General features: G+C 44.4%; 1 protein-coding gene across 1 annotated transcript in view; it reads left to right on the top strand.

The window, feature by feature from the left end:
• Positions 1–26,879, top strand: part of PET112 (PET112 homolog (yeast)) — a 111,240-nt gene that overhangs the window by 75,125 nt on the left and 9,236 nt on the right. Inside the window, exons 10-11 of the mRNA XM_006870882.1 lie at positions 13,718–13,851; positions 24,894–24,972. Of these exons, the coding sequence (XP_006870944.1) occupies positions 13,718–13,851; positions 24,894–24,972 (213 nt within the window). The remainder of the gene's footprint in view (positions 1–13,717; positions 13,852–24,893; positions 24,973–26,879) is intronic.

Genomic DNA, 26,879 nt, shown 5'->3' with positions numbered 1-26,879 from the left:
AGTCATTGAAGCCAGGTCAAGTGGGTATTATCTGCAAGTGTGGGTGTTCTTGTGCATATGCCCTCTCTTCTTATCAGCTGGACATTTCACTCTCCACTGTAGTCCTCTGTGGCTGTGTCACTAACTCTGGGCCCAAGAGTCCCCAGGTCTTGCCACACTGCTGGCCAACCAGGTGTCCACCTGTGTTCACAAGAGTCTATTGAACATTGGGCTTAGCTCACAGCTTCATTGCTGTTTTTCCCTGACTTCCCCTTATCAGTGACGAGCGTGGTCACCAATAAGAGCGTGTATTCCCATTGAATCTTAGTCTTGGAAAGGGGTTTTTACTCTGAGGGGACCCGACCCCTTGCCTTGATGTCTCCTGGGTGAGCAACTTGCTTGTTCTTGTAGTAATCAGTCGGTCTGCCTATGTTGTTTTGTATTTTTCCTGTCGGTCTTTCTTTCAAGAAGTATCTTCTGTTCTTCTAGCCACTCCAGGCTGGTCTGCCCATCCTTTCAAGAGTAAATTTCCCACCTCTAAAGATTCTGGATGCTGTTCAGGATTCCACCTATAGTCTAATGTAATGCAGAGGCTCCACAGGAAGCCTCCTTCACTGGGCATGTTGTAGCCCCATTTTAGGTATTCCAATCAGTTATAGGCAGAAAATGAACTTACAAGCTTTCTATAGTGATATTTCTGGCTATTCCTTTCTCTTCCCTTCCAGTGTCTGTTTTATAATATAATGCAAGGAAAACCAAGATTCAAAAGACAGCCAAGCATCTTAACATTATTTCCCCCCTTTTCCCCATTCCAACCATGTATCAATCCCTGTATCCCAGGGCCCTGTTGTTCCAAGGTTGTGCATACATCATTATTTACCTCTATCCCGCTTAGCCCATGCAAACCTGCCTAATTGTTCTCCCATCTGCTTTGTTCTTCCATTCCCTTCTCCCTTTTTGTACATTGCCCTCTTCCCCTGCACCCGAACTATCCTGTGTCTAATCCCTGCCCTATGCTCCACCCTCCCTCACCCCACCCCCAACATCCCAGCAACCAGCAAAGAATTTCCCCCACCCCCCTTTAGTATGGGTTCTCTTTTTTAGTCTTTTACACTAGTGGTCCTATGCAGTATTTCTCCTTTTGTGACTGACTAATTTTACTCAACATAATGTCCTCTAGGTTCATCCATGTTATGCAATGACTTGCAGCTTTTCTTCAAGGTAGCATAGTATTCCATTGTGTGTATGTACCACAGTTTGTTTATCCATTCTTCAGTTGATGGGCACTTTGGCTGTCTCCATCTTTTTGCTATCGTAAATAGTGTTGCTGTGAACATTGGTGTGCATATATCTACTCGTGTTATGTTGGCCATGCATTTTGATCTTTTCCTTCTTGTCTTCTTAATGAGTTTTTGCTTTCTTCCTGCATGATGTTTTTGATGTCATCCTACAACTCTTCTGGTCTTTGGTCTTTAGTGTTTAATGTATCAGATCTGTTCTCCAGATGATCTCTAATCTAAATTTAACAATTGTTGCTGTTGTTGTTGTTAAGTGCCATCGAGTCGGTTCCAACCCATAGAGACCCTGTACAGGGTTTCCGAGGGTGTAAATCTTTACGGGAGTAGAAAGCCTCAGCTTTCTCCCGCGGAGCGGCTGGTAGTTTCGAACCGCTGACCTTAAGGTTCGCAGCCCAATTCGTAACCACTACGAGTTGAGTTTAATTAGTAAAGAATGCCTTTCTTGAGCATTATGCTCTTTTTTGATCTCTCTCTATCGAATCCAAGTGACAACAGCAACTTGAAAGATTAGATAGGAACCTTAGAGGGCAGAGAATTTATGTTAATGGAGAAGAACCATTTGGAAAAGGAGGGTAAGCTTGGTTGCACAACTTGAAGAATGTAATCAATGCCACCGAGTTGTACATGTAGCAATTTTTGAATTGGTATTTGATACAGAGCAAAAAAGAATCCCAGGCTGATTTGTGTGGGGTATCTGTTTCTAAATGCTGTACCTGTGTACCTTATCTGTTGTTTCAGGGAATGAACGTTAGTCATTTTCTTAAGCAGCATGTTAAAAAAAGTGCTCATTTATAGCAGGCTCCGCAGGATACAGGTACCACTTTTAATTTATCCATACAACAGCTCCATGAGGCAAACATTATTCTTCTCCCCGTATTACATGCCAGGAAACTGAACTCCTACTGTGTAATTTAAGATGTTAGATATTTTCCCAAGCCTAATGTAGAGCCGGGGTAAGACTAGGCTGACTCCATAGCCTGCCCAGTGGTACCCAAAGCAACTTTTAGTCACCCTCTAGGACACAGTAGAACTGCCCCCTGTGGTTCCAAGGCTGAAATCTTTACAAAAGCAGGCTGCCACATCTTTCTCCTACCAAGTGATTAGTGGGTTTGAATCCCCAACCTTTAGGTTAGCAATTGAGCATTTTAACCACAGCACCACCAGGACTCCCTAGGACCGACACTGGCTCTTAATTTGTAAGCTCTACTTTCTGCTTGCATATATGTTGTTGTAGTTGTTGTTGTTAAGTGCCGTCAAGTCAGTTCCAACTCATAGTAACCCTGTGTAGGCTTTCCGAGGAGCAACAGGTGAGCTTGAACTGCTGACCTTGCGGTTTAAAGCGACTTTGCAGTGCCACGCCAAGACTCTTTGCTTATAGAATATGCCACGATACTGTTTTGAGTTCATTGATGTGTTGGATCACTTTTGTTTCATTAGTAAAGAAAATGTTTTGTTTCGATCTTAAAAATTAGACATTATCTCCATTTTCCAAGTGGAAAAATTAAATCAGAGAGAAGAATAGTGATTTCATTTCTCCTTTGCTGCTTTATTTCTGTTTCTTAACATTTCTAATGAAAATCCCTGGCTCCTTCTGATTGAACTATTGAGAAGAACCTTTCCCAAGGATGGGGATTATGGGTTTTGTGGGACAATTTTGCCTGATCCACATGTCATTCAGCTGGCCCAGTACCTGGCACAGTGTCGGCTCTTCATAAGGAACAGATGTGAGCTCACAGGATAACTGGCAGTGTATGAAATCAGTAGGCAGAAAAATTAAACTTCATGTCTCCCCTTAATGGGAGACTTCAGGGGACAAATTGGGTCTCATCCTTGACTCAGTGTTTCTTGAGGGCCTATCGTATTTAGCAGGAGTCTTTGGGCAGTGCAAATGGTTAGAATGCTCAAGTGCTAAATTAAATGTGGTCCACCCAGCAGCACCTTGGAAGAAAGGCCAGGTGATCTACTAACAAAAAAATCAGCCTTTGAAACACCCCCTGAGCACATGGGGTTCCACTCTGACACACATGGGGTCGCCCTGAGTTAGAACTGGCCCAAGGAAAACATGTGTGTATGGCGGTGGGGGTGGGGCGTGATGAGAAGTCATACTCTACACAGAGTCCGAGTGCTGTTTTCAGATGTAGGTAATGTCCCAAAACTTCATTGTTTCCATGTTTCTTTTAACTCTCTTGAGTACAGTCAGTCCTCCAGGCTGACTGATGGGTGAAGAGAGGGTCTCAGACAGACCCTTGGTTGTAGCTCATACTCCTGGTGCTCAGCAGCTGGGAGGGTGCTGAAAGAGTAGCCAGGTCCCTTACCCTCCCCAGAAAGAGGGGTCTGTGATTCACTTAACCCAGAAGATGCTGGGCACAGCAGAATATTCACTGAGTCTAACAAAACTGAAAAACAGCCAGGCACCCAACTCCCAAGAGTAGGCCGCTATGGAGACGACGAACAGGAACATAGACAGGATGCTAGTGGGGTTCATGGAGAAACACATCAGGTGGGATTTGAAGGATAGTCTGGTGTGGCCCCTGGGAGATGTGACCTGGCCCCCTGAATCAGTAACCTGCTCTGTCTTTGTGTTCAACCTCAAGATGTTTTGCCTATTTAAACATTATTCTCTCCAGCTGATTATTTCCCATGTAGAACCATAATCTTTGCTGTCGGATACCAGGGAAAAGGTTACTATGTCTCCAAGGTAGAAAGTAACAGAAAAACGATCATAACTGTAGTTGATTGTTAAGTGGATTGTTTTTCTGAGTTTTCCTCTGAGTCTGTAGTAAGGCTGAAAGGACCTGGTTTGCTCTCTGGATGAATTGCCTATGAAATAGTTTCCCATGATAAATATCTGTATATCCCATATGTAGTACTACTTTTAAACTAAATAGTTTTAAAAAGCATCTGAAATCATGTTGACTGGCTTTAGACTGCCACAACTTATTGAGGTCCTGAGTACTCACCTTATAACTACTGTTTAAGAAAAATCCATTTTGGTCAGCACTTTGGCTCACCATATTTCAGCTCCATGCAATTTCCAAAATTGATTTTATTCTTCATTTTACAAAATTGCACCCAGTGCTTGCCAGCATAAGGGTGCTTTTATAGGTATTCTGTGTGCTGAAGAAAAAAAACACACACAATATTTTCTGCGGCAAAGTTAAATAAACTCAAATGTATCTTCCATGTCTATCCCTTGCAAAACCCACAGTTCATTTCTTTCAGATGAAAATGCCTAGGGACATTCAGAGGTAAGGATGCTGGTGCCAAGACCCCTGAGGGACCTACACTTTGGATGTGATGTCCTGGGTGCCCATCATGTCCAGTCCCTAGGGGATTGTGTCTCCAGACCATCCTGAAGCCCGATGACCTGTTTATGGGGAGATTTTGGGGAATATCCATTAGAATACATTATTCAGGACATAAATCAGGCCTTTGGGAGAGATGAACAAACCCACACTGCTGGAAGATAAGCCCTTCCATCACATGGTAGGCACTCAATATTCAATATTCGACTGGGGAAGAGCTGACTCCGAAAAACAGAGTTAACTGTAATGACGTGAATGGAGTGGTGTAAAGCTTTGGGACCTTCGTTTGCTGATGAGGAAGAAAATAAACATAAAATTTGGTATCATTGTTAAGTGCCATCAAGGCAGTTCTGACTCATAGACACCCTGAATAGGGTTTCTGAGGAGATGGTGGGTTGCACTGCCAACTTTGTGGTTCAAAATGACCTCATGGTCCAGCGTTTACCCTACAGCACCACACCAGGATTCTATCTTAGGCATTAGTGAGCTGAAATTGGCCATTTTGAATCTGACAATCACGTGGTGTACTATGCTGGGAATGGCAAATTGAAGACCATTTCAAGTTCTATCTTGAAGTATACTGCTGTCTGTGATAGGATAATATCCATATGCCTACCAGGCAGACCAGTTAATACCCTAGTGTTCAAATGTATGCACCGACCAATAAAGCCAGTGAATGAAATTAAAGAATTCTACCCACTTCTTCAGTCTGAAATTGATCAAACATGCAATTAGATGTATTGATAATTACTGGTGATTGGAATGCAAAAGTTGGAAATGAAGAAAAAGGATCAATCATTGGAAAATATGACCTTGGTTATACAAATGATGCTGGAGATCACATGATAGAATTTTGCATGAACAATGACTTCTTCATTGCAATACTTTTTTTTGGACAGCTATACACATGGATCTCAACAGATGGAATACAGAGAAATCGAATTGACTACATTTGTGGGGAGAGAAGGTGGAAAAGCTCCATATTGTCAGCCAAAACAAGGCCAGGAGCAGACTTTGGAACATACCATTAATTGCTCATGTGCAAGTTCAGGCTGAAGTTAAAATTAAAACAAGTCCATGAGACCCAAAATATGACCTTGAACATGTCCCACCTGACTTCAGAGATCACCTCAAAAACAGATTTGATGCATTAGACACTAATGACTGAAAACCAGAAGAGTTGTAGGATGACATCATACAGGAAGAAAGCAAAAGGTCATCAAGAAGGCAGGAAAGAAATAAAAGATCAAAATGTCAAAAGAGATTCTGAAACTTGATCTACAGTATAGAAATGCTAAAGCGAATTGAAGAAATGAAGTAAAAGAGCTGAGCAGAAAATTTCAAATGGCAGGTTGAGAAGACAAAGTCAAATATAATGAAATGTTCCAAGACCAAAAGGGAATAACATGTTCAACCTTTTTCAAGCTACATGAACTGAGATAAAAATGTAAGGCTTGACTTGAAATATTGGTGGATTCTTTGGGCAAAATATTGAGTGATGCACAAAGCATCAAAAGAAGATGGAGTAGGTTTGCATGGGATAAACGGGACAGAGGTAAATAGTGATGTATGCTCACCCTTGGAAGAACAATGGCTCTATGATACAGGGATCAAAGCATAGTCTAAATGGGTAAAAGAGGGGAAATAATGTTAAGATGCTTGACTATCTTATGAATATTGGTTTCCCTTGCCTACTATTGGAAAATAAGATACTTGAGTGGGATATAAAGGAATATTGAGAAACATGATTATAGAAAGCTTGTAAATCCGTCTTCAGCCTATAACTGATTGGAATACCTAAAAGAGGTTCTAGAACTTGCCCAGTGAAATTTCTTGTGGAGCCATTGTAGTGTATAGGACCTTAGGTGGAATCCTGATCCCCGTCCAGAACCTTCTGAGGTGTGGCATTCCTACTTGAAGGGACAAGCAGACCAGCCTGGAGCAGCTAGAGGAACAGAAGATACTTCATGAAAGAAAGACCAGCAGGAAAAATCCAAACCAAAAGTGACAGTCTGATTGGCTACTCAGAAATCAAACAAGTTGTTCCATGGGAAGCCATCAAGCCAAGCAGTCAAGTCCCTTCAGGACAAACCCCGCTTCAAGACTGATACTCAAAGGGAACACAGGAGTAGGCCGGTAAACTTGCTGGCAACCACCTTGAAGGCAGCAATGAAGATATGGGCTGAGTTCAACCACATTCATAGACTCCTGTTGACCTGAAGATGAGAGAGAGAAGAGGAAAGGCTGGTTGGTCCCAAGATTGGTGAGACCTGGGGACTCCTGAGCCCATGGACAAAGACATAGCCATGGAGGGCTAGAGCTGAGAGTGAAGCGTCCAGCTGATATGAAGTGAGGGGAGAAGCGCAAGATTGCCCAAATGTGCTGATAGTACCCATTTGGCCTAGCTTCAATGGCTTGATGATCAGAACTTGACTTTGTTGTTGTTGTTAGGTGTCATCGAGTCGGTCTCGACTCATAGAGACCCTATGTACAACAGAATGGAACACTTGCTCGGTCCTGGGCCAACCTCATAAATTGGTGCCACGCTTGAGCCCATTGATGCTGCCACTTTGCCAGTCCATCTTCTGGGGGTCTTCCTCTTTTTCTCTGACCCTCCACCCTACCAAACGTGATATCCTTCTCCAGTGACTGGTCCCTCCTGACAATATGTCCGAAGTATGAGAGACCAAGTTTGGCCATCCTGGCCTCCAGGGAGCACTCTGGCTTCACTTCTTCCAACACAGATCTGTTGGTTCTTTTGGCAGCCCATGGCACTTTCAGTATTCTCCTCCAACACCATAACTCAGATGCATCAATTCTTCTATGGTCTTCCTTATTCACTGTCCAGCTTTCGGATGCTTATGAGGTTATTGAACATACCATGGCTTGAGTCAGGCGCATCTTAGTCCTCAAGCTGACATCTTTGCTCTTCAACACTTTAAAAAGGTCTTGTGCAGCAGATTTGCCTAATGCAATACATCGTTTGATTTCTTGACTGCTGCTTCCATGATTGTTGATAGTTGATCCAAGAAGAATGAAGTCCTTCATCTGAAACTTGTCCACCATGAGTGACCCTGCTGGTATTTAAAATACCCATGGCATAGCTTCTAGCATCACAGCAACTCACAAGCCACCACAGTAGGACAAACTAACAGACGAGTACTGGAGAACTTGTTTAGAGGAAGATAAAATGTTGATAAAGGAAACAAATGTAAATTGCTGCAATTTGATGAACTTGACCTATACTTATGGATGTAGCAGCTTAAAATACCAACTGAGAGGGAAAGAGTTTTAATTTCAAGGACCAAACCTATTCTCTTAATAGGTAATAGGGACGGGCAACTTAGACATTGGCTACCTAAAATGTGGGGGCTATAAAGGCACAAAGTGACTGGCTTACAAGTTTTCAAGAGGGAGTTTAGTTTCAGAGTGTGTAGGGGAAGGTAGAATCCCCACTGAATAGTTTTCATCTTTTCTAGATAGGTCTGGTGAAAGGAGATATAGGGTAAGATTCTTATGATTCAATAGTGAGTAACTGTTATCATAATTAATTGTGATTGTCACACTTGTAAAGGTAGAAGTTTTATAACTAAAAGGGGGGTGTAGTTAATCTTACAGTCCAGGAACAGAGGACCCTTGGGAAAGTGATACACCTAATCAGTTTTCCTCAGGATCTCCCCTAGAGTTAATGCATCTCAGAGAATATAAACACATTTTCACATTTGTCTAAGCCAACTGTAGGTACGAATACAACTTGAAGGGAACTGGTATCCTATGTTGAACTCAGATATGTATCTTTCCTGACTTTGCTGGAAACATGACCCAGGGGTGTAAGTTGTAGGGACCAAAATAGGACAAGGGCTCCTTAGTTGTGTGTCCTTGGGACATACCCTGGCTGTATCCTGGCTTGTTTGTAGAGCTTACACATATCCCCATGTTCTTGAAAGAGACAAGGAAGGTTTAGGATCCAGACTTTCTCTTGACATAGTCAAGTATGGAGTCCAGCCTCACACCACAAATTAACTCCCACTGAAGAGTGCTCCCTGTGAGTGAGTAATGTCCTGCTGGAGCACTCACTGGAGCATATGCTGGAAGACTCTCACAGCACATCTTGTTCCCAATAACAGCACTGGAGGGCTCCTTCACATCCTCCATCCACATCTCTGCCCCACGGAACATTCAAGCACTTCTCTACCATCACTTCTGCTTTCTGGCAGAGCGCATCAGTGTTGCAACCTCTGGCTCTGCTTTCTGTTTCTGCCCACAGGAGTGGCCCTTGCTCTTACTTTTGGAGCCATTTTTCACAAAGTTGTTGAGTTTGGTTTCCTTTTGTCACTTGGTTGTTAACTTCCATTGAATAGAGTCTGATTCTTAGCACTGCTGTATAGGATTTCCAAAGAGCGGCTGGTGGGTTTGAACCATAGACTCTGTGGCTCAAACCGACCTTGTGGTCCAGTGTTTGCCCACAGGGCCTCACCAGGGCTTCTTTCTGACTTTTTAAGAATGCCCAAATTCACAGGAATAATGAAGGAACAACAGAGCGTCCCACCCCCCAATTAGCATTCAGGTGCTAGGCCCTCCTACAAAGATGCAAAAGTGCTCAGGGTCTGAAATCTGACTTTCCATGCTGTGTACCCTGCCCCATGGGATGCATATCCAGCCTGTGCCTTCACCTGGTGACTGGTCATGACCTGGGAACCTGGCTGCTTGAACCCACTGTGGTTCATCTACAGGTGCCTGTGGTCTCCTCTAGGTACAGGCCCAACACCCGAGTTACCCGAAGTAGAATATATACAATAAAATATAGTATATTGTTGTTAAGTGCTGTTGAGTCAGTTCCAACCCATAGTGACCCTGTATAGGGTTTCTGAGGAGCAGCTGATGAGCTTGAACTGCCGACCTTGCAGTTCAAACAGCTTTGCAGTCTGGCAAATTAATCCACAGTGCTATACCAGGTTTCTAAAATATTGTATGTGCACTATACTATATAAGAAGTAATGGGGGGTGGGGGGGAGAAAGTAATGGGTTATGGGTTTGTTTCAAACATCTGAAGATACTTGACAATTGTATACTCTTTTGATGTGACGAGGAGGTTAGACCAGAGTGCCCAGGAGTGCTTTGGATGCCCTCCCGTCCTATGGTGCATTGCTGGGCAGGCCTGCTTCCTCTCAGAGAGGCGTGTGTTACGTCACAGCTGACAGTGTCATGCTATTTAGGTGCACACTGGCCAAGGCCAGAAGTGAGCCTGCCACTTCCTTCTCCTAAGTTAATTGCTGGGGGCTTTTGCAGCCTTTTAAATCTATTTAGAACCTTCAAGGAGCTGTCGGCTCATTACTAAAACAGTGGGAATGGTGGGCAGTGCGTCCCCTCAATATGCTAGCCCCTCCACACTGTGCTTAGTGTGGGGCAGGTGCTCAATCACAGACCCCAGGAAGGCAGAGACCTTTGTCAGAGGCAGTACCACACACAGATCAAGAGCCGGACCAGCAAGGTGTAGATCTTAGCTCTGTCACCTTTCTTGCTGTGTGACCCCACACAAGTTACTTAACCTCTCAGTACCTCATCTGTAAAAGGGCATTGTAATAGTTCCTACCTCAGAATTGAATTATCCGCAGCGGCAGACGCCAGGGGCAGCCTCCATGGTGTTCACTGTTGATGGTTGTGCCTAGTGGGTCTTCAGAAAAAACTGCTGAGCACCTTCTAATAGTGCAGCATTGCTGATCTGGGATCCTAGGAGCCACCAGGTCATTCCCTGCCACATAACCAGCTGTTCCCCAACTCATGTTTTCGGGACTGCTTTTACTTCTGTAAGCCTGTCAGCAGGCAGCTGTCTCTCTCAGGTTTCATTCTGTTAAATATAGTCCACCCACATCGAGGGTCCTCTCACCAGGCTCTTAGGCTGTGTGAGACTTAGGACATGAACTGCACTTGAGGGATTAGATTAGCCTTCATCCTGTTCCAACTGGATAGTTTTCTGGTGTTTTATTATCTCTGCAAGTAGAATGCAGAAGATGACCTTAGAACACATCACTTCCAGGGCACGATGCAAGAGTAAATGGAGGCTCCTCCCCAGAACAGGCAGTGAGGGTGAGACACTGTCTCTGCTATGCTCCCAGCAAACAGAACATTTCACAATTGAGGGTGTCTGTTAGCTTCTGATGGCACTGTGGGTTAGACATTGGGCTGCTCCCGTTAAGATTACAGTCTCAGGAATGCTATACAGGGGTGTTATAAGCCAGAATCAATTTGGTGGCAGAGGGTGTTCTTTGCTTGTTTGGTTAACTTCTAAGAGGCTGACCTGGCAGTGGCTCTGGCTCTAACTGAATGTTGTGGGAAATGTGAATAACATGTGCAAACGCTATTTCCCAGCCACAGAGCTGTAGAGACTCTCTAACATTATGCATAACACAGGACCAGTTATCCCTTGCTGCGTTCTGCATCTCGGGAAGAACAGTTAGAGGCACTATCAGCCACAAGTCTAGCGCACCATGGAGCTGAAGCTGCAGTTCTGTCTTATTTAGGATAGATTAGTGCTGCACTGAATGTCTGCTTGTTGCCTTTGAGAAGGACATTAAAGGCCCCCTTATGTAGTGGCCTTTGTGCGTTGCTCCTCATAAGATGTTTATGTAAGAGAATTCCTGGCCCGCTGTTTTCCAGAGAAAACCAAATGACTGACCCTGTTGTGTTCTGCAGAGACTTCTGCAATCCATGCCAAGCTCATTACCATTTGCCAATCTCCTAGAAAAACCGAGAAGACCGTACCTAGAAGGCAGTAGTTGGTTTTTGTTTTGTTTTGTTTTCTTAAAAAGCTGAGCCGGCAGCCCATGTGCAACTTTTATTGATCCATCATTCTCTGGACAGCAGCCGCTCGGCCTCTGTGAGCCCGCTCTGCATACCTCTCAGCCCATCACAAGCGTAGATTTTCACATCTGCTAAATTGTGGGCTGAAACCGTGTATCCCCTAGTGAAGTACAGTTCCAGCTCGGAGAGGCTTCATCACAGCACTGACATGAAAAGACAAACAGAAATCTGACTTGCCATGTTATCCATCCAATAAAAAAACCACCCAAGGGTAGAAGAAGAGATATTCATCATGTCCCAGCAACTCAGCCAAGCCTGCAAGTTCAAATGCACTATTTCTAGGTGGATTCCGAAAAGCTCTCCTTGGCTCTCCTGGCATCTCGTTTCACTGGCAGTCCAGCCTGTCTGGGTTAGAACAAAGGGAATTCAGACTGCTTCCCCAGTGGTTTGTATACCATTGTGGAAGTTAGAATACCGTTCCATAAGTTAAAACAGTACTTGCTCTTCATGTTGCCTAGTCAAGCTTTGGTGGCGAAAGTGATCTTTTGCCCCAGTTTAGTAGGAGCAAAACAATAGCACTGGCTTGAAAAGAGATTCAAGAGATAATTACGAGATTATTCAGTAGGCTTGTCACCAGAGAATTTATCTGTTACAAAAGGGCATGTCGATTTTTAAAACAGAATTTCTACATAGCTAATGTGCATCTATGTATATATTACAGCATACAATAGTTAAGCTTTCAGAGCACTTGCGTTAGTACACCTTGCTTCTTCCTAGTATCTTTTGGTTAATGAAGGATCTGTAAAAGAAGCAGGGATGGGAACCTGCCGTGTGAACTGAAAAGGAATATTTCAAGGAAAGGGTGGTTTGATTAGAATTTCAGCAGGTAGAGAAAAGTCTACCACTTAGCATATGTTCCTTCTGCATTTAGAAATGTCAGCCTTCCCTTATATAAGTGACTAGAACATGCTTTTCATTCTGAAAAGCTGTGAGTAAACTTCTTGAGTCCTGCTAAGTCCATCTGAGTTGGCAGTAAAGTACAGTATATAACATTGATGAGTTCCTCAGGGTTGCTCTTAGGGTTAATTGTAATTCTGATATTCAAAGGTGTGCCGTAGGATCAGCACTGGACTGCTAACCACAAAGTTGGTGGTTCAAACCCACCAGCCACTCCTCAGATACCCTGTACAGGGTCACTACGAGTCAGAACCGACTCAACAACACTTAACTACAGCAACAACAACATGGTATGATAAAGGGTAAGAGTGATTATGTGATTGTAAACAAACATGCATGGTGACGGGAGAGCTTGGTCTACTGTCTACTGATGCTCATCGAGCAGCTACCACAGCAGCTCTGCCTGCAGCTCTGATTATAGAGTGAACAGAACAGCAGGGTCCAGTCCTGGAGCTTACTGCCCACAGTGGGAGAAACCGTCAAGTCTCCACCTTGTTGACATCTCAGCTGATCATGTTTGCAGAGCAATATGAGAGGCGGTCCCAGCCCAGCTCAGCTCTGAAGGTGTGGGAGGCAGACTGGGCCTTCCCCTGGTCATGTGACCTCATGGGTCACCTGTGGCCATCAGCTCCCTCACTGGGAAAACAGATGCCACCTCTGCTCCTAGCTACCTCTTCGGGGGATGTGAAGATGAATACAGTTACAATCCACTTTAGATTTTCTCCAAGGTCTAATATTCTGTTTGGAGTCCTGGTGTGGCAGCTGCGGTTAATGCGCTGGACTGCAAGGTCAGTTTGAACTTTCAGGTTGACGGTTCAAGCTCACCAGTTGCTCCACGGAAACCCTATATAGGGCCGTTATGAGTCGGAACTGACTCTACAGCACTTCACAAACAACAACAACAATATTCTATTTGTTCCTCCTTGATGTACTGCTCTTCTCATCTTATTCTACCAATCACTAAGCCTTACAGCAAGAGACAGGTCTGAGAAGAGAATGGGCGTTCAACTGAAGCCAAATGCTGTGGGCCCAGTTTGCAGCTCAAAGATACGTTCGCAATGTGAGGCTGCTGCTAAGAGGACAGTCCACTCTAAGAGAGGGCGAATTTCACCGTCCTCAGACGCAGTCGGGGTCTCAGAAATGCGTTCATTCCTTTGAGAAAATGCTGTATAAATGCATGGTGATAGAAGTCAGAAAAGTAGAATACTTGCAGTTTACTGAAAGTGATCAGAATTTTCTGGTGACATCTCAGTAGTTAGCAAAGAAGTAGATGTCTCAGAAGAGACAAAGGGTGATAGTCTCAGATTTGCCTTCAGAACACTGATCTTTCATATTTTTAGGAGGCTTTAATTTTATTATTATTTTTTTTCCTTTCAGAATGAAGTTGGCCTACTGGCGTTCTTCCAAAGTGTGATAAAAGAAACTAGGGCAGAGCCAAAATTGGTGACTAATTGGGTCCTCAACACTTTCCTGGGTTATTTAAAGCAACAGAACTTGACTGTCAGTGAGAGGTGAGTGAGGGCGGGGCCTTTCCTTTTTTCCTTTATGATAAATTCTGCATCCAGAAGACATTGAACTAGGGCAGGTCCAGGGTTTTCTCGCTTAGTTTCCCTTTCAGGATCTCCTAACAACCAGGCAAACATCTGCTGTGAACTTCAAATTCTAAAGATGTCCTTCATCCCATTGGAAAAGGTCCTCATTTGTTCAGCTCTCCCACTATGCACTCCGTCCTTTGGACTGTGCCAAGGACTGGGGGCTTGAAGATGAAGAAGACAAAGAGTTTACAAACCTGTGGGGCCACAGACCCATAGCCCCCTTATGTTATCCTGGAGGTGTGCACAGGGGATGGCCATAAAGGGACCCGAACTAAGGCCAACGTTTCCTTCTGGAAATGATGCTGGTGTTTGCCGAACCTGAAGAACCAATAGGAGCTGCCAAGTGGTGGAAGGGGCAGGGGCACCCTGGACAAAGGAAGCAGTGGTGTGACACCCAGAGACAAGCGGGTACGGTAGGCCCAGCAAGCTCAGAAACTCCATGCTAATGAGGCTGGCAGGTGGGACAGGTGGTAGAAAAGCTGGAATGATGACAAGAATCTTAGGAGAGTTTTGTAGGTCTTGGTCTTGGTTCTTGAAAGTCATAGACCATGGGCTCATTCCTGTTTCGGTGTGAGGGAAGAGGGTGGGAGAACAGTCTGGATGCAGGGAGGCTGCTGAGAAATGGCAGAACCTGGACCTAGTTGGCAATGGCAGGACTGAAGAAATATGAGGGCAAGTATCCCCCAGAGGCAGGACTTTTAGATTTCTTGTGAGGGCAGTGTTCTTGAGTCTAGTGGGAGGTACAGGAAGAAGAGTAAGTTTAGAAGACAGGAGTCGGGGGTGCTGCATTTGGACTGCCTGTAGGACCAGCATACCCCTGGCAGAGATAAACAGCAGTGGTCAGATATATGAATCTGCAGCTTCCTAGCGCTACCTGGTTGCTATTGTTAAGTGTTGTTACGTTGGTTCCCACTCATAGTGACCCTGTATAGGGTTTCCAAGGAGCAGCTGCTGGGTTTGAACCACCAACCTGGTGATTAGCAGTCCAGTGCTTTGCTACAGCACTATACCAGGACCCATGTTGTTGTTATCAGGTGCCATTGAGTCGGTACCGACTGATAGTGACCCTATACACAACAGAATGAAACACTGCTCGATCCTGGGCCAACTTCACAATTGTTACCATACTTGAGCCCATTGATGCTGTCACTTTGCCAATCCATCTCGCTGGAGGTCTTCCTCCTTTTCTCTGACCTTACCAAACATGATATTCTTCTCCAGTGACTGGTCCCTTCTGACAATATGTCTGAAGTATGAGAGATGAAGTTTGGCCATCCTGGCCTCCAATAAATACTCTGGCTACACTTCTTCCAATACTATGGGCAAAACTCTAGAAGTGCTGAAGGCACTTAGAGTTAGGTGTTGGGTTGCTAACTACAAGGTTAGCAGTTCAAAGTCACTAGCCACTCCACAGGAGAAAGATAAGGCTGTCTGTTCCTGTTAAGATGTAGAGTTAGTCTCAGAAACCCTCTAAGGGGTCGTTATGAGTTAGAATGGACTCAGTGGCAGTGAATTTTTTTTTAATTTTTTTTTTGGTTTTATGGGCAAAGCTCTGTGCTAAACTGGAGAAAACCAGTCAACAAGGCAGCCACAGTTCCCGCTCTCAAAACACTGACAGTCTAGAAGGATGACAACGAAACTGAAAAGGGGAAGAAAGTAACAGCTAAGCTGAGAGCTGACTGAAGACTGTTAGCGTTAGTCAGAGTCCAAGGGCTAAGAGTGTTCCAGGCGTAGGAGCAGCCTGTCTGATGGTCTGAGGTGAGTCTGAGCCTAAGAGGCACAGGTCAGTCTCAGAGGGAGCAGGGGCCTCACAACATAGAGGTGGCTGTTGATGAACGCCGCCAGCGGGAAAGATGGAGGAGGAAGGAGGCTGCGGTGCCCTAGCCTCTAACTGAGGAGCATGGGAGGAGGAGGAAACTGAGAAGAGATGCAGAGAGGGAGGAGGAAGGCCAGCAGACTGGTGTCACAAAAGGCCAAGTTGTGAGATGGAAAGAATAAGCAGCAGTTTTAGATGTGAGGATTGGGGTGGTGAGAGTTCCTTAGGGACCCACAGGTAAATTGCAGGCCACTGTTAGGAACCCAGTGGGAGGTGGAGCCTGGTCTGGGTGGTTATACCTCCTCTCAGCAGCATCCCTGGCTGTGGAGCTGTGCAATGGAGAAGACAGACACACACTGATACACGACTCCAAATTGTCATTTGCTAATAGCCTAGTGGTTCTGATTCGGGCTGCTAACCTTAAAGTCAGCAGTTCAAAACTACCAGTTTTTCTGTGGGAGAAAGATGAGACTTTCTGCTCCCGTAAAGATTTATAGCCTTTGAAACCCTGTATAGGGTTTGAGTCGGAACCAACTCCACGGCACGCAACCACTACCAGAGTTATCGTATACAATGCCAACTTCATGTTCAGCCTCTTGTTCTTAACATATACGAGGGTAAGTCCAAAAGAATTGCTACAAGCGTTCCAGTTCATATCAAGTTTATTACAAATAAAAACTTCTAAAACATTAATATGTGATCAGTGGATGGCTGTAGCCAAGTTCTCCCAGTAACCAGTAACATGCTTGTCTTATTCTTGTTAAGGTGCCTTCAGAAAAAAAAAAAAAAAAAACCAATCTGCTACATATTTTACATTTAGAGGCATTTCAATATATTTAGTTTTTTTTTTTTTTTAATGACTAAAGTCCAATCTGCTGAGTCAGTTAAATTCAAGAGAGAGGTCAGTTCATAAGGTTATGGCAACTAGTTTTGGGGACTCCAGTGGGATAATCTTGATAAATTTTTCCAAGGGACACAAGACAGAAAATTGAAAGCTGCTTTAGTTAGAAAAAGGCTAAGAAATTGCACCAATAGTAGCAATTTCAATGGTAACAAGGGTTGTCTTACAAAAATTTCATTGGAAAACCCTACCCCATCCACCATACAGCCCTGCTTTTGCCCCTTCAGACTTGTTTTTATTTTATTTTAAAGTTTTTATTGTGAATTGACTGATACTTTACATGGAGAACATCAATTTTATACTCATCCTATCATATATGTTTCATTGCATGATTACAATCTTCTGCATGCTTCATCATTCAACAGTATTTGCTTCTATTCCGTTTGGTTTTTTTTTTGGATGTGCACCAAAACACTCAGGAATATACAATCACTCAAACATCCAAAGGGCACACCCTGCCCCCCTGGCTGCCAGCACACATCCCCTCTCCCTCCATGAGTCTAGAGTCCTTAGCTGCTCTATCTTTCCATGCCTTCAGACTTGTTTTTGTTCTCCAAACTCAAAGAACATTGAAAAGGAGTATGATTTGAGTCCTTCAAGGATGCCAAAGCTACCACATTGGTGTTGTGTAAATCGAAGAGTGCAGAATTCTTCAGGGCAGTGTTAGAGAGATGGGAACACTTCCTTCAAAAGTGTGTAGACCCAGATGGAGGACATACTGAAAAACAATAGCTTCACATTCTGATATTTTTGTCAAAATTTCTGTAATTTTGTAGCAATACTTACCCTCATATATGCCTGGCACATGGTGCACCCTCTGTTAACCCCTGTCTCTTTACCGTGCTGCTGTGTTAAGTATCATAGTAATAGCTGCCCAGAGTCTAAGGTGGCTGGCCCCTCCTGGTCAACTGTGACATCTGTTGCCTTCCTGTCTGTCACTCGCGTCCTTCCAGGTTTGACCTCTCCATTTAGAAACTCCGCTATTGACACTGAAAACACTGTGGCCATTCAGGGAAAGGATCGCTAGGCTGGATCATCTGGAAGAGCTAATGGAGGGGAGACAATGCTACCTGAGCCTTAGAGGATGGGTAGGATTTGTGGGGACAGAGTGAGAGATGACTCCAGCGGGGAGCAGATGTGAGCCAATGTATGGGGATGGCAAAGCACTGATGTGTTTTTGGAGCAGGAAGAGTATAGCTGGTAGGAGCAGGAGGTCAGAAACAACAGAGAGGCAAGTATGGCGGCCAAAGTGGAACAGAGTCAGAATAGGAAGGAGCTGGAAAGTCCGAGAGAGATGCCACTGTGAGCCCAGGAAATAGGTATAGTGCACCATTCAGTGTGCTGTGGGTGGAGGGATGAACAGGGTTCATTTCTGGCCCTCAAGAAGAAAACAGTCTCCTGGGGAGGATTAGATGTGTGCATCCATATTATTATAATTCCAGTCAGAATAGAATGCTCCTGTTTTAGAATTATACAGAGTAATAATAGTAGCCAGAACACTCCCGGAAGGCTCCAAGAAGATGTGGTATTTGAACATCTAGGTGAAATATCCCCTGTTTTTAAATTTACATTTTTTCATGTTATTGGTTAGAGGTCATAGAGTTGCTGTGACTTATTGACTTAAAGAGGCCTTAGCTATCTTCTGGTGGAACCTCTTTTTTAATGGAAGTGGGCTCTAAGGCCCTAAGACAAGGTATCTGACTTGTTCAACTGCTCAGACTGGAATCCACATCCACTGACTCTCAGATCGATTTCTTTATATGCTGGCCTTTGGAATTGAGGGTTTCCCCAATCAGCCACTTTGGGAGCTTTGACAGGAGCAGGGGTTGATGAACTCACCTGTTGAGTGAGTATTTGTCCAAACAACTCATAAGCACTAGAGTTTTAAGAACCTGAAGGATACCTGGTTCTAAAGAGACGTATACTTGATTTTCCGAAATCAGGAAAAGAGGATGGTAGGCAGAAGTTATGGTGTGGCACTGTGGGTTAATGCACTGGACTGCAAGGTCAGTTTGAACCTCAAGGTCAGTGGTTCAAGCTCTCTAGCCGCTCTTCGGAGATCCTATACAGGGTTTCTATGAGTTGGAACCAACTCCACGACACTGAACAACAACAACAAAAGGTAACGGTCCTGGTTTTATAAATGATGTCAGGTGAAGAAAGAGCAAAAATGAGAGCAAGAACTGAGGAGCTCAAATCAAGTGGTAGCAGTTCTATTTCTACATAGTTGAAAGAACTTTGAGCCAGACTGGATATACCAGCCCAACCTGGGAGCAAACTTTAATTAATGAACAGCCTCAGCCACACGAGCAAACATTTCCAAAGCCTAGAAGAGCAGTAACTGACAGGCAGCAATAGTCTCGGGATGCCACCCAGACAGGGAACATTAGAGAGATCAAATTGGGAAGAGATGGTTTTGTGAATTATCATTCACTTTAAAGGGCTTCTGAGAAGGCTGGTGTTTAAAAGAGTCTGACCAGAAAAGCTCTTGTTGAACTTGGCTTTTTAATGGTTTTGAGTGCATTGCTTTGGAAGTTTTTGTTTTTTAGTAGTAGTGTTGTTAGGTGCCATCAAATTGGTACCGACTCACAGTGACCTTATGCACATCAGAACAAAACACGGCCCGATCCTGGGCCAACCTCACTATTGTTGCCACGCTTGAGCCCATTGATGCTGCCACTTGGCTAATCTATCTTGCTGGGGGTCTTTCTCTTTTTTCTGACCCTCCACCCTACCAAACATGATACCCTTCTCCTCCAGTGACTGGTCCCTTCTGACAATATGCCCTAAGTATGAGAGACAAAGTCTGGCCATCCTGGCCTCCAAGGAGCACTCTGGCTACACTTCTTCCAACACAGATCTGTTGGTTCCTTTGGCAGCCCATGGCACTTTCAATATTCTCCTCCAACACCATAACTCAAAAGCATCAATTCTTCTACGGTCTTCCTTATTCACTGTCCAGCTTTAGCATGCATATGAGGTTATTGAAAATACCACGGTTTGGGTCAGGCACATCTTAGTCTTCAAGCTGACATTTTTGCTCTTCAACACTTAAAAAAGGTCTTGTGCAGCAGATTTGCCTAATGCAGTACGTCATTTGATTTCTTGACTGCTGCTTCCGTGAGTGTTCATAGTTGACCCAAAAAGAATGAAGTCCTTGACAACTTCAATCTTTTCTCCATTGATAAGAATGTTGTTTATTGGTCCAGTGGTGAGGATTTTTGTTTTCTTTACATTGAGGCAGCTCTTCCCCAGTCGCATTTTGAGTGCCTTCCAACCTGAGGGGCTCATTTTCTGGCACTATATCTGACAGTGTATCTCTGCTATTCATAAGGTTTTCAGTGACTTAATACTCGAAAGTAGTTCGTCACTCTTTCTTCCTAGTCTGTCTTCGTCTGGAAGCTCATCTGAAACCTGTCCACCATGGGTGACCCTGCTGGTATTTAAAACACCCGTGGCATAGCTTCCAGAATCACAGCAACTCACAAGCCACCTTAGTACGCCAAACTGACAGATGTGTGGTGGTTTTTAGTATGAACTCATTTTAAATTGCTATTAATAAACAGGTTGACTTAGTTAAGAATGCGGGAGTTGCAGATTCCCTGAACAAGCATTTTGTGATACAGTCAGACAACTACACTGCCCAGTGGAGCATCCCAAATTCCAGGTCCATTACAGACAGCAGTTCCTGAGGCCTGAGGAAAAGCAGTGAAGGCTTTTGAGCAGAGAAGGGACATGGTGAACACAGGAAGAGGAGCCCGGCAGTGTGTTGTGTAGGGTGGCATCCAAGAGCAGCAACGTCAGAAATGGTGCTTTGGGAATACAGAGGTAGGAGTGGCTATCATTAAGGCTCTGAAAGAAGCTTCACTAGGGTTTAATAATGCAGAGTGATAGGTGATGAAGAAATCAAAAACTGTGATGATTGGCACCTAGATGACTAGAAGCATGGTGGCGTCACCAGTTGAGACAGCAAACGTGTGGGGTGGAATGGTAGCAGAGCTGGTCTGTGGGGTGGTGATGGTTTACATCAGAGGTCAGAAAACTGTGGCTTGCCTTTGTGGTCTGTGGTTTAAGACTGGTTGTCAAAACAAAGAATATGTGACCAAGACCGTCTGTGGTCCACACCACCTAAAATATTTACTTTCTACCTCTTGACAGAACAAATTCATCAGCCACTAGTTTAGAACTTGCTTGGTGGAGAGTTGAGTGGGACCTTTAGGAGATCACTGAATTAGTGGGTGGGTAGCAAGGACTGGAACCTGAGGAAACTAAGGGTGCAACCTTGGGAGAACATGCTTTCCACCATTTCCAGACTGAAGTCAGAGCAGGGAGCCAAGGAACGCAGCACTGGGTGGCAATATTCATACCGAAGGGCAGGAAGAAGAACCTGCCAGGTGGAGGTTCAAGGAGAAGGCTCTGTTTTTTCCCCCAAGGGCTTCATTGTCCAGCAGAGAAGGAGGAAAGTTGAGGCAAAGCAATAAGAGGGAGGAAAGACTTTTGTGGAGAGGTAGGTAGAATTCTTACAGACGTCAGGTAAAAACAAAATTGCTGTAGAGTTAACTCCCAACTCATGGCAACCCCATGTGTGGCAGGGGAGACCTGTGCTCCTTAGGGTTTCACTGGTTGATTTTTCAGCAGTAGCTCACCAGGCCTTGTGAGGTAACTGAGTGGACTCAAACCTCCAACTTTTCAGTTAGTAGCCAACTAACTGTGTACCACCCAGGGATGTAGAGGGAAGGTTGTAGCCACTTCTGCGAAGTCTTCGCTGATAGTGTGGTTTGAGTGAAAGTTTACAAAGCAAATTAAGAATTCTGTCCTACAATATATACGTTTCTTGTTTGGGGACATCAGTTGCAAGCCCCTCAATGTAGCAGCACTCTTCCCACTTCCTTTCTGGATTCCTCACTTTCATTTGTCCTGTTTCTTGCCCCTCCTGCCTCTGAGCTTTGTTTTTGGACCAGTGTTGCTCTTTTGGCCTTGTATGATTGATTGTTCTAAGGAATACGTTCTTCATAGTTATTATTGTTCACTTTATATATCTGCCTGTTGTTTGGCTGAGAGTTGATCCTGAGGGTGAGTTCCGTTCCAGGTCTGAAGGATGTCTAAAGGTTTAAAGCCTGTATCACACCAGTTGTTAAGTGCTGTCTTGTTGGTTCTGGCTCATAGTGAACCTTGTATAGGGCTTCCAAGGCTTTAAATCTTCATAGGAGCAGAAAGCCTCATCTTTCTCCTGCAACGTGGCTGGTGAGCTTGAACCATGGACCTTGTGGTTCACAGTCCAGTGCTTATCATATGGATCCACTACGCTTCCAGTCAGACCAGTAAGTGCGGTCTTTTTTATGAGTTTAAATTTTGTTCTAGAATTTTCTCCTACTCTGTCCAAGACTTTCTGTTGTGATCCCTTTCAGAGCTGTTGGTAGTGGTAGTGGGGGACCATCTAGTTCTTCTGATCTAAGGGTCATGGAAGTAGGGGTTCACATGATCCATTGGTTCTTTGGAAACATCCTTTCCTTTACAAATACTCTTGAGTGTGTTTTTCTTTCTCCTTTTCTCCTGATGAGGAGACACCAATAGTTGTACTATAGATGGCCGCTCACAGTTTTTAAGACCCCAGTCACTAATCATCAAAGTAGGATGTAGCATGCTGCCAGTTGAAGACCTTTTTAAACTAGGGAAGATATATGGGCATTTGTGAAGGTATGGAACTAAAAGCAGAGAGAGAGGAAACAAGCATTTGAGTGAGATTTTAGGAGAGGAAAGCAATGGAGATAAGAGCATGGGTGCAGGGATTAGGTTTTGATGGAACAGGAGGAGAGGGGACGCCATAGAACTTCCTGGGCCTCAACAGATGTCTTGGAGAAGTGGTAGGTGGGAAGATGCACTGGAGGGGGAGTGCACAGGAGACTGTCAAGAACCATTACTTGAGGAGCAGGTGCCAGGCTGGGGACACTAGGTGGTCAGTGAGGTGAACAAAGCAATTGCTGGGCAGCGGGACCCACCTGGAAGTCTCAGGCCAGTGGCCACCTGCTGTCGGGCCTTTGCTCCATTTCACAGCAGCAGACACGCTACGTTTGAGTCATTCCCAGGTGTGGGGACGTCGAGGCAGGGTGACTGTTGGAAGTGTGAAGTGTCTGCTCCCAAAATCCAACTGAGGTGGAGCCCCAAGGGACTGGACGGAATTGGAAGGTGTGAAAGGCCCCATTTCCTGTCCTCTCTAGATAGACGAACACCCAGAGCTGAAGCCTGCCGTGTCCGAGACTCCTTCAGTGCAGACACATGCAGGGTCCAGAAAGCAGTATCGTCTGACAGCAGCAAGTCAGTGTCCTGTGCTGCTGCTGCACTTGTGCTCCGAGTCTGCTGGTTTCTTAAATAAGCTCAGGGTGGGGCCTTTCAGGGGCACTGTGTCAGGCACTGGTCTTTGTCATCCGCCTTGCTGGAGTTGAGCCCTGGCATACGCATATTTGGAATGAATGCATGCCAGATATTAATCATAACGAATACAATACCAGATATTCCTGTTGGTGAGGGGAGTTCAGTAGTGCAAATACTATTGACTGTCTGACCTTCTATGTCAGGCCCTGTGGGAACTAAAAGGTGACTGAGAAATCCTCAAAATCTCCAACAGGGGAGATACTTTATAGTGGAAGTTTATTACGACTTAATGAAATGAAACTATGGTCATCAGTTGAGTTTCCTGAAGGCCAAGTGTTTTTAGTTCTCTGTTGGTTTTCTGTCATTCTCTGTCCCCCAAGCCCTCTACATGATTGACTTGTGTGGGGGAAGGACGTTGTCTTTTGCATGCTTTCTAAATCCAGCCCAACCCCAGCAATTACAGTGGGTTCCGCACACTCAGATAATCGACACTGCTAGTTTTTAGGACTGAAGAACATTAAAGCAACGTGGTTTTTTGTTAGAAAAACCTGCTTCCTTATGACTTGTCAGTAAAGGCAAGAGCTTAGAACAAGGACATGAGTTTAATCCCTAGCCTTGTACCGTTTTGCCTATTGAGATTGAACCCGGCTGGTTCACAGATGTTCAAAATACCAATTTAATAACCTCAGATGCTCTCCAAACCCAGCTTCCACTTGGAACTCCCTTTTATCCATACTTTGGGGTATACAAGCACTCTAGGCAGGATGGGCTGCTTCAGGGCTCCGGCTGTTTTGAATGAGTAATGAGGTTTCACGGTACTTGAATTAGTCGGACAGTAAGTCAGACCTCGTTGACTTGGACACTCTCAATTTGGAGTTCATGGAACTTGGCATCAGGGCTAAGATGTAGTTTCCTTTTTATTACCTAAGGGATTACTAAGAAATTAATAGTGAATGAAGGGCGTCGAGATGGAAACTGAAGGTATTTTCCAACAGCGTTAAGCATTTCCAAAGCCTTCCTTCACACAGACACAGTAATGCCCTATTTATGTCATCCCATTTAAAACTAGCCATCTGCTGACCTCAGAGTTTCATTAGCTTAGTGTCTGTACATATTTAGAAGTCATCAAACCATACATGTTAAAAGAAATATTACACAATTCACTATCCCATCCCCAAATGTGATTTATGCCACTTTGCTGGGTTTGCTTGCCTGCTGACCTTAGATATCACGGGATCTTGGTGAAGAAGTCATGTCTTAGATATGTAGGTATAATGACTTCTGGGACTTCTTGTCCAGGAAGCTGTTGTGAGCCTCTAGAAGAGAAGGGGGCATGTGGAGACGCCCTTGAGGCGGGCAGAGAGGTGGTCGTCTCTGGTCCCTTCAAGAAAATCCATGCCATAAAAAGGAAATTCTGTTTGTACAAAAACATTCAGAAAAATGGCTTTGTTAGCCATTTTGTTTGAAGTCATTTTAGATTGATTTTTCAGTTGAAAGTATTTAATTACTGGGTCTGGAGTTTTGTTTTGGAATTTTTTTCTCCCCTCGTCACAGTTCATGAATTTTGCAACCACCTCCTTTTTTTTGACTAATGAAACTGTGCAGTTATCTGTTGCTACAACTTCTGCCAAACAGCTGTTATTGTTGGGTGTCAAAAAAAAAAAAGAAAAAACCGCACTCATCACAAAATTTTGTTCTACCCTAAAATAGAAAATAAATAAGATGAAATAGAGCCCAATTGGCCTGTTGTTGCCGTTCCTGGATGTGGGTTTTGTCTTTTCAATCAACAAAATGGACTGCTGTGGTCTGAGCAGCTGTAAGTAGGTCACTGTGTTCAACTGAAACGGGTTTTCTCTCCTCCTCCTCCAGTCCCGTCACACCCTCCGCCCTGGCCGAGCTTCTCACCCTGCTAGATGGCAAAGTGATTTCTTCATCAGCAGCCAAACAGGTATGTCCCAGTCTCCTAAAGCTTCTGCCTGCTCTGTTACCCCAGTGATGGTTGAAGTAAAACCCAAAGGCCATCACAAAGTGAATTTCATAACTGATGTATTCAGTGCTTGGAAGTGATCTTTTTATGCTGAAAGATATAGAGACATTTCAGTGAACAGGGATAAAAAGCCAGTAGTACATGTGACTGCGGTCATTTGCTACCTGAAGAAAATCACTAACGTTTGGCTCTGCCCTGCATGTTTCCCCCAATGTTTGTGTAGAAGGCCTGCGTCCTCTGCAGTCTCCCAGTGGGACCAGGCGCTCATTTCCTTTTGTCCCCTGGTGCCCTCTGAAAGCCAGTCTTCTAGAAAGGGTGAGGTCACGTAGCGTTTGTGGAGTAGATCCAGTTTTACACATGTGCCCACTGTGTTGAAAAACCGCATCATCTTCGGTGACTGTCTGCCCCATCTCCACCTCTGCCCAGCAGCCAGAGGTGGGCAAGATTCCCAGAAAACCCTTATAAATAAGGACCCAGAAAGGTCCCACAAAGGCAACTGCCTGATGTCTGTGTCAGATGCCCCTGCTGCCAGTGCTTCAGCCGAAACGTAATGCACTTAATATTTCTACATCCTGACAGCAGTGGCAGGTTACAAAGTGGGGCTGTGGAAAAGCAGCTGCTTTGGGCTAATTATGAACCACCATGGAGCACACACCACTCTGGGCTGTGAAATGGAGACAGGAACGCATAAAGGCTCGGTTTACTCTCCGCTGAGTGGTGCCATCAACTCTGGGAACTTTGGTCCTTTTAGGAAAGCATTTTGGTTGCTTGGATGCCAGAGGAATACAAATACTTATGATGACAGTGCTCAGCTGGGGTAGAAAGATTACATGGCCTGAGGACAGGAAAATGCTCGCTCTATATATATACATAGGAGCAGATGAATTGTAGCATTTGAAATGAAACAGGAAAAAAACAAAAACTTTCCATTCCCAACCTTCGTGTGCCACCCTCCCACTCAAAAATACACCATTAAACACAAAACCAAAAAACCTAAGGAAACAAATACAGCAGTTGTAGTAGAAAGAATGAGAGAAACAGAAGCTGGGTTCAGACAGAGAGGCACTCTGGGATTCCATCCGATTCCACTGCTTGAAGGCACTGGGTGAATCTCAGATTCTGTGAGGCAATCAAACCCAAATCATACTGTTTAGAAAGGTGTTCTGTGTATTCTGCATAAGGGAATCCCTCTTACACTGCCTTGGGATTTTGTTTTTCTGATTTTTAGGAAAACAATTTACAGGTTTTCTGAGAAAGATAATGTATCTTCACTATAAAGAATTTAAATAATGTAGAAAAGTGAAAAAGGTTCCCAAATTCTACCACCCATAAATGTTGTTTGCTGTTGTTGTTATTGTTAGGTGCCATTGAGTTGGAACTAACTCACAGCGACACTATGCATAACAAAACAAAACACTGCTGGGTCCTGAGCCAACTTCACAATTGTTGCCATACCTGAGCCTATCTCATCTGTCACAGTGCCAATCCATCTCAATGGGGGTCTTCCTCTTTTTCTCTGACCCTCCACTTTACCAGACATGATATCCTTCTCCAGTCATTGGTCCCTCCTCACAATAAGTCCCAAGTATGATAGACGAAGTCTAGCCCTGCTGGTTTCCAGAGAGCATGTTTGCTGTTAAGTGTTACCAGGTCGGTTCAGACTCATAGTGATGTCAGATGGATCTTGACTGAAAGCAGAGAATATCAGAAAGATGTTTACCTGTGCTTTATTGACTAAGCAAAGGCTTTCGATTATGTGGGTCATGACAGACTATGGACAATATTGCGAAGTATGAGTATTCTGGAACACTTAATTGTGCTCACGAGGAGCCTGTACATAGACCGAGAGACAGTTGTTCGAATGGGAA

Source organism: Chrysochloris asiatica, unplaced genomic scaffold (assembly GCF_000296735.1).
Source record: "Chrysochloris asiatica unplaced genomic scaffold, ChrAsi1.0 scaffold00155, whole genome shotgun sequence".
NCBI lineage: Eukaryota > Metazoa > Chordata > Mammalia > Afrosoricida > Chrysochloridae > Chrysochloris > Chrysochloris asiatica.
This window is presented reverse-complemented; position numbering and strand designations above follow the sequence as displayed.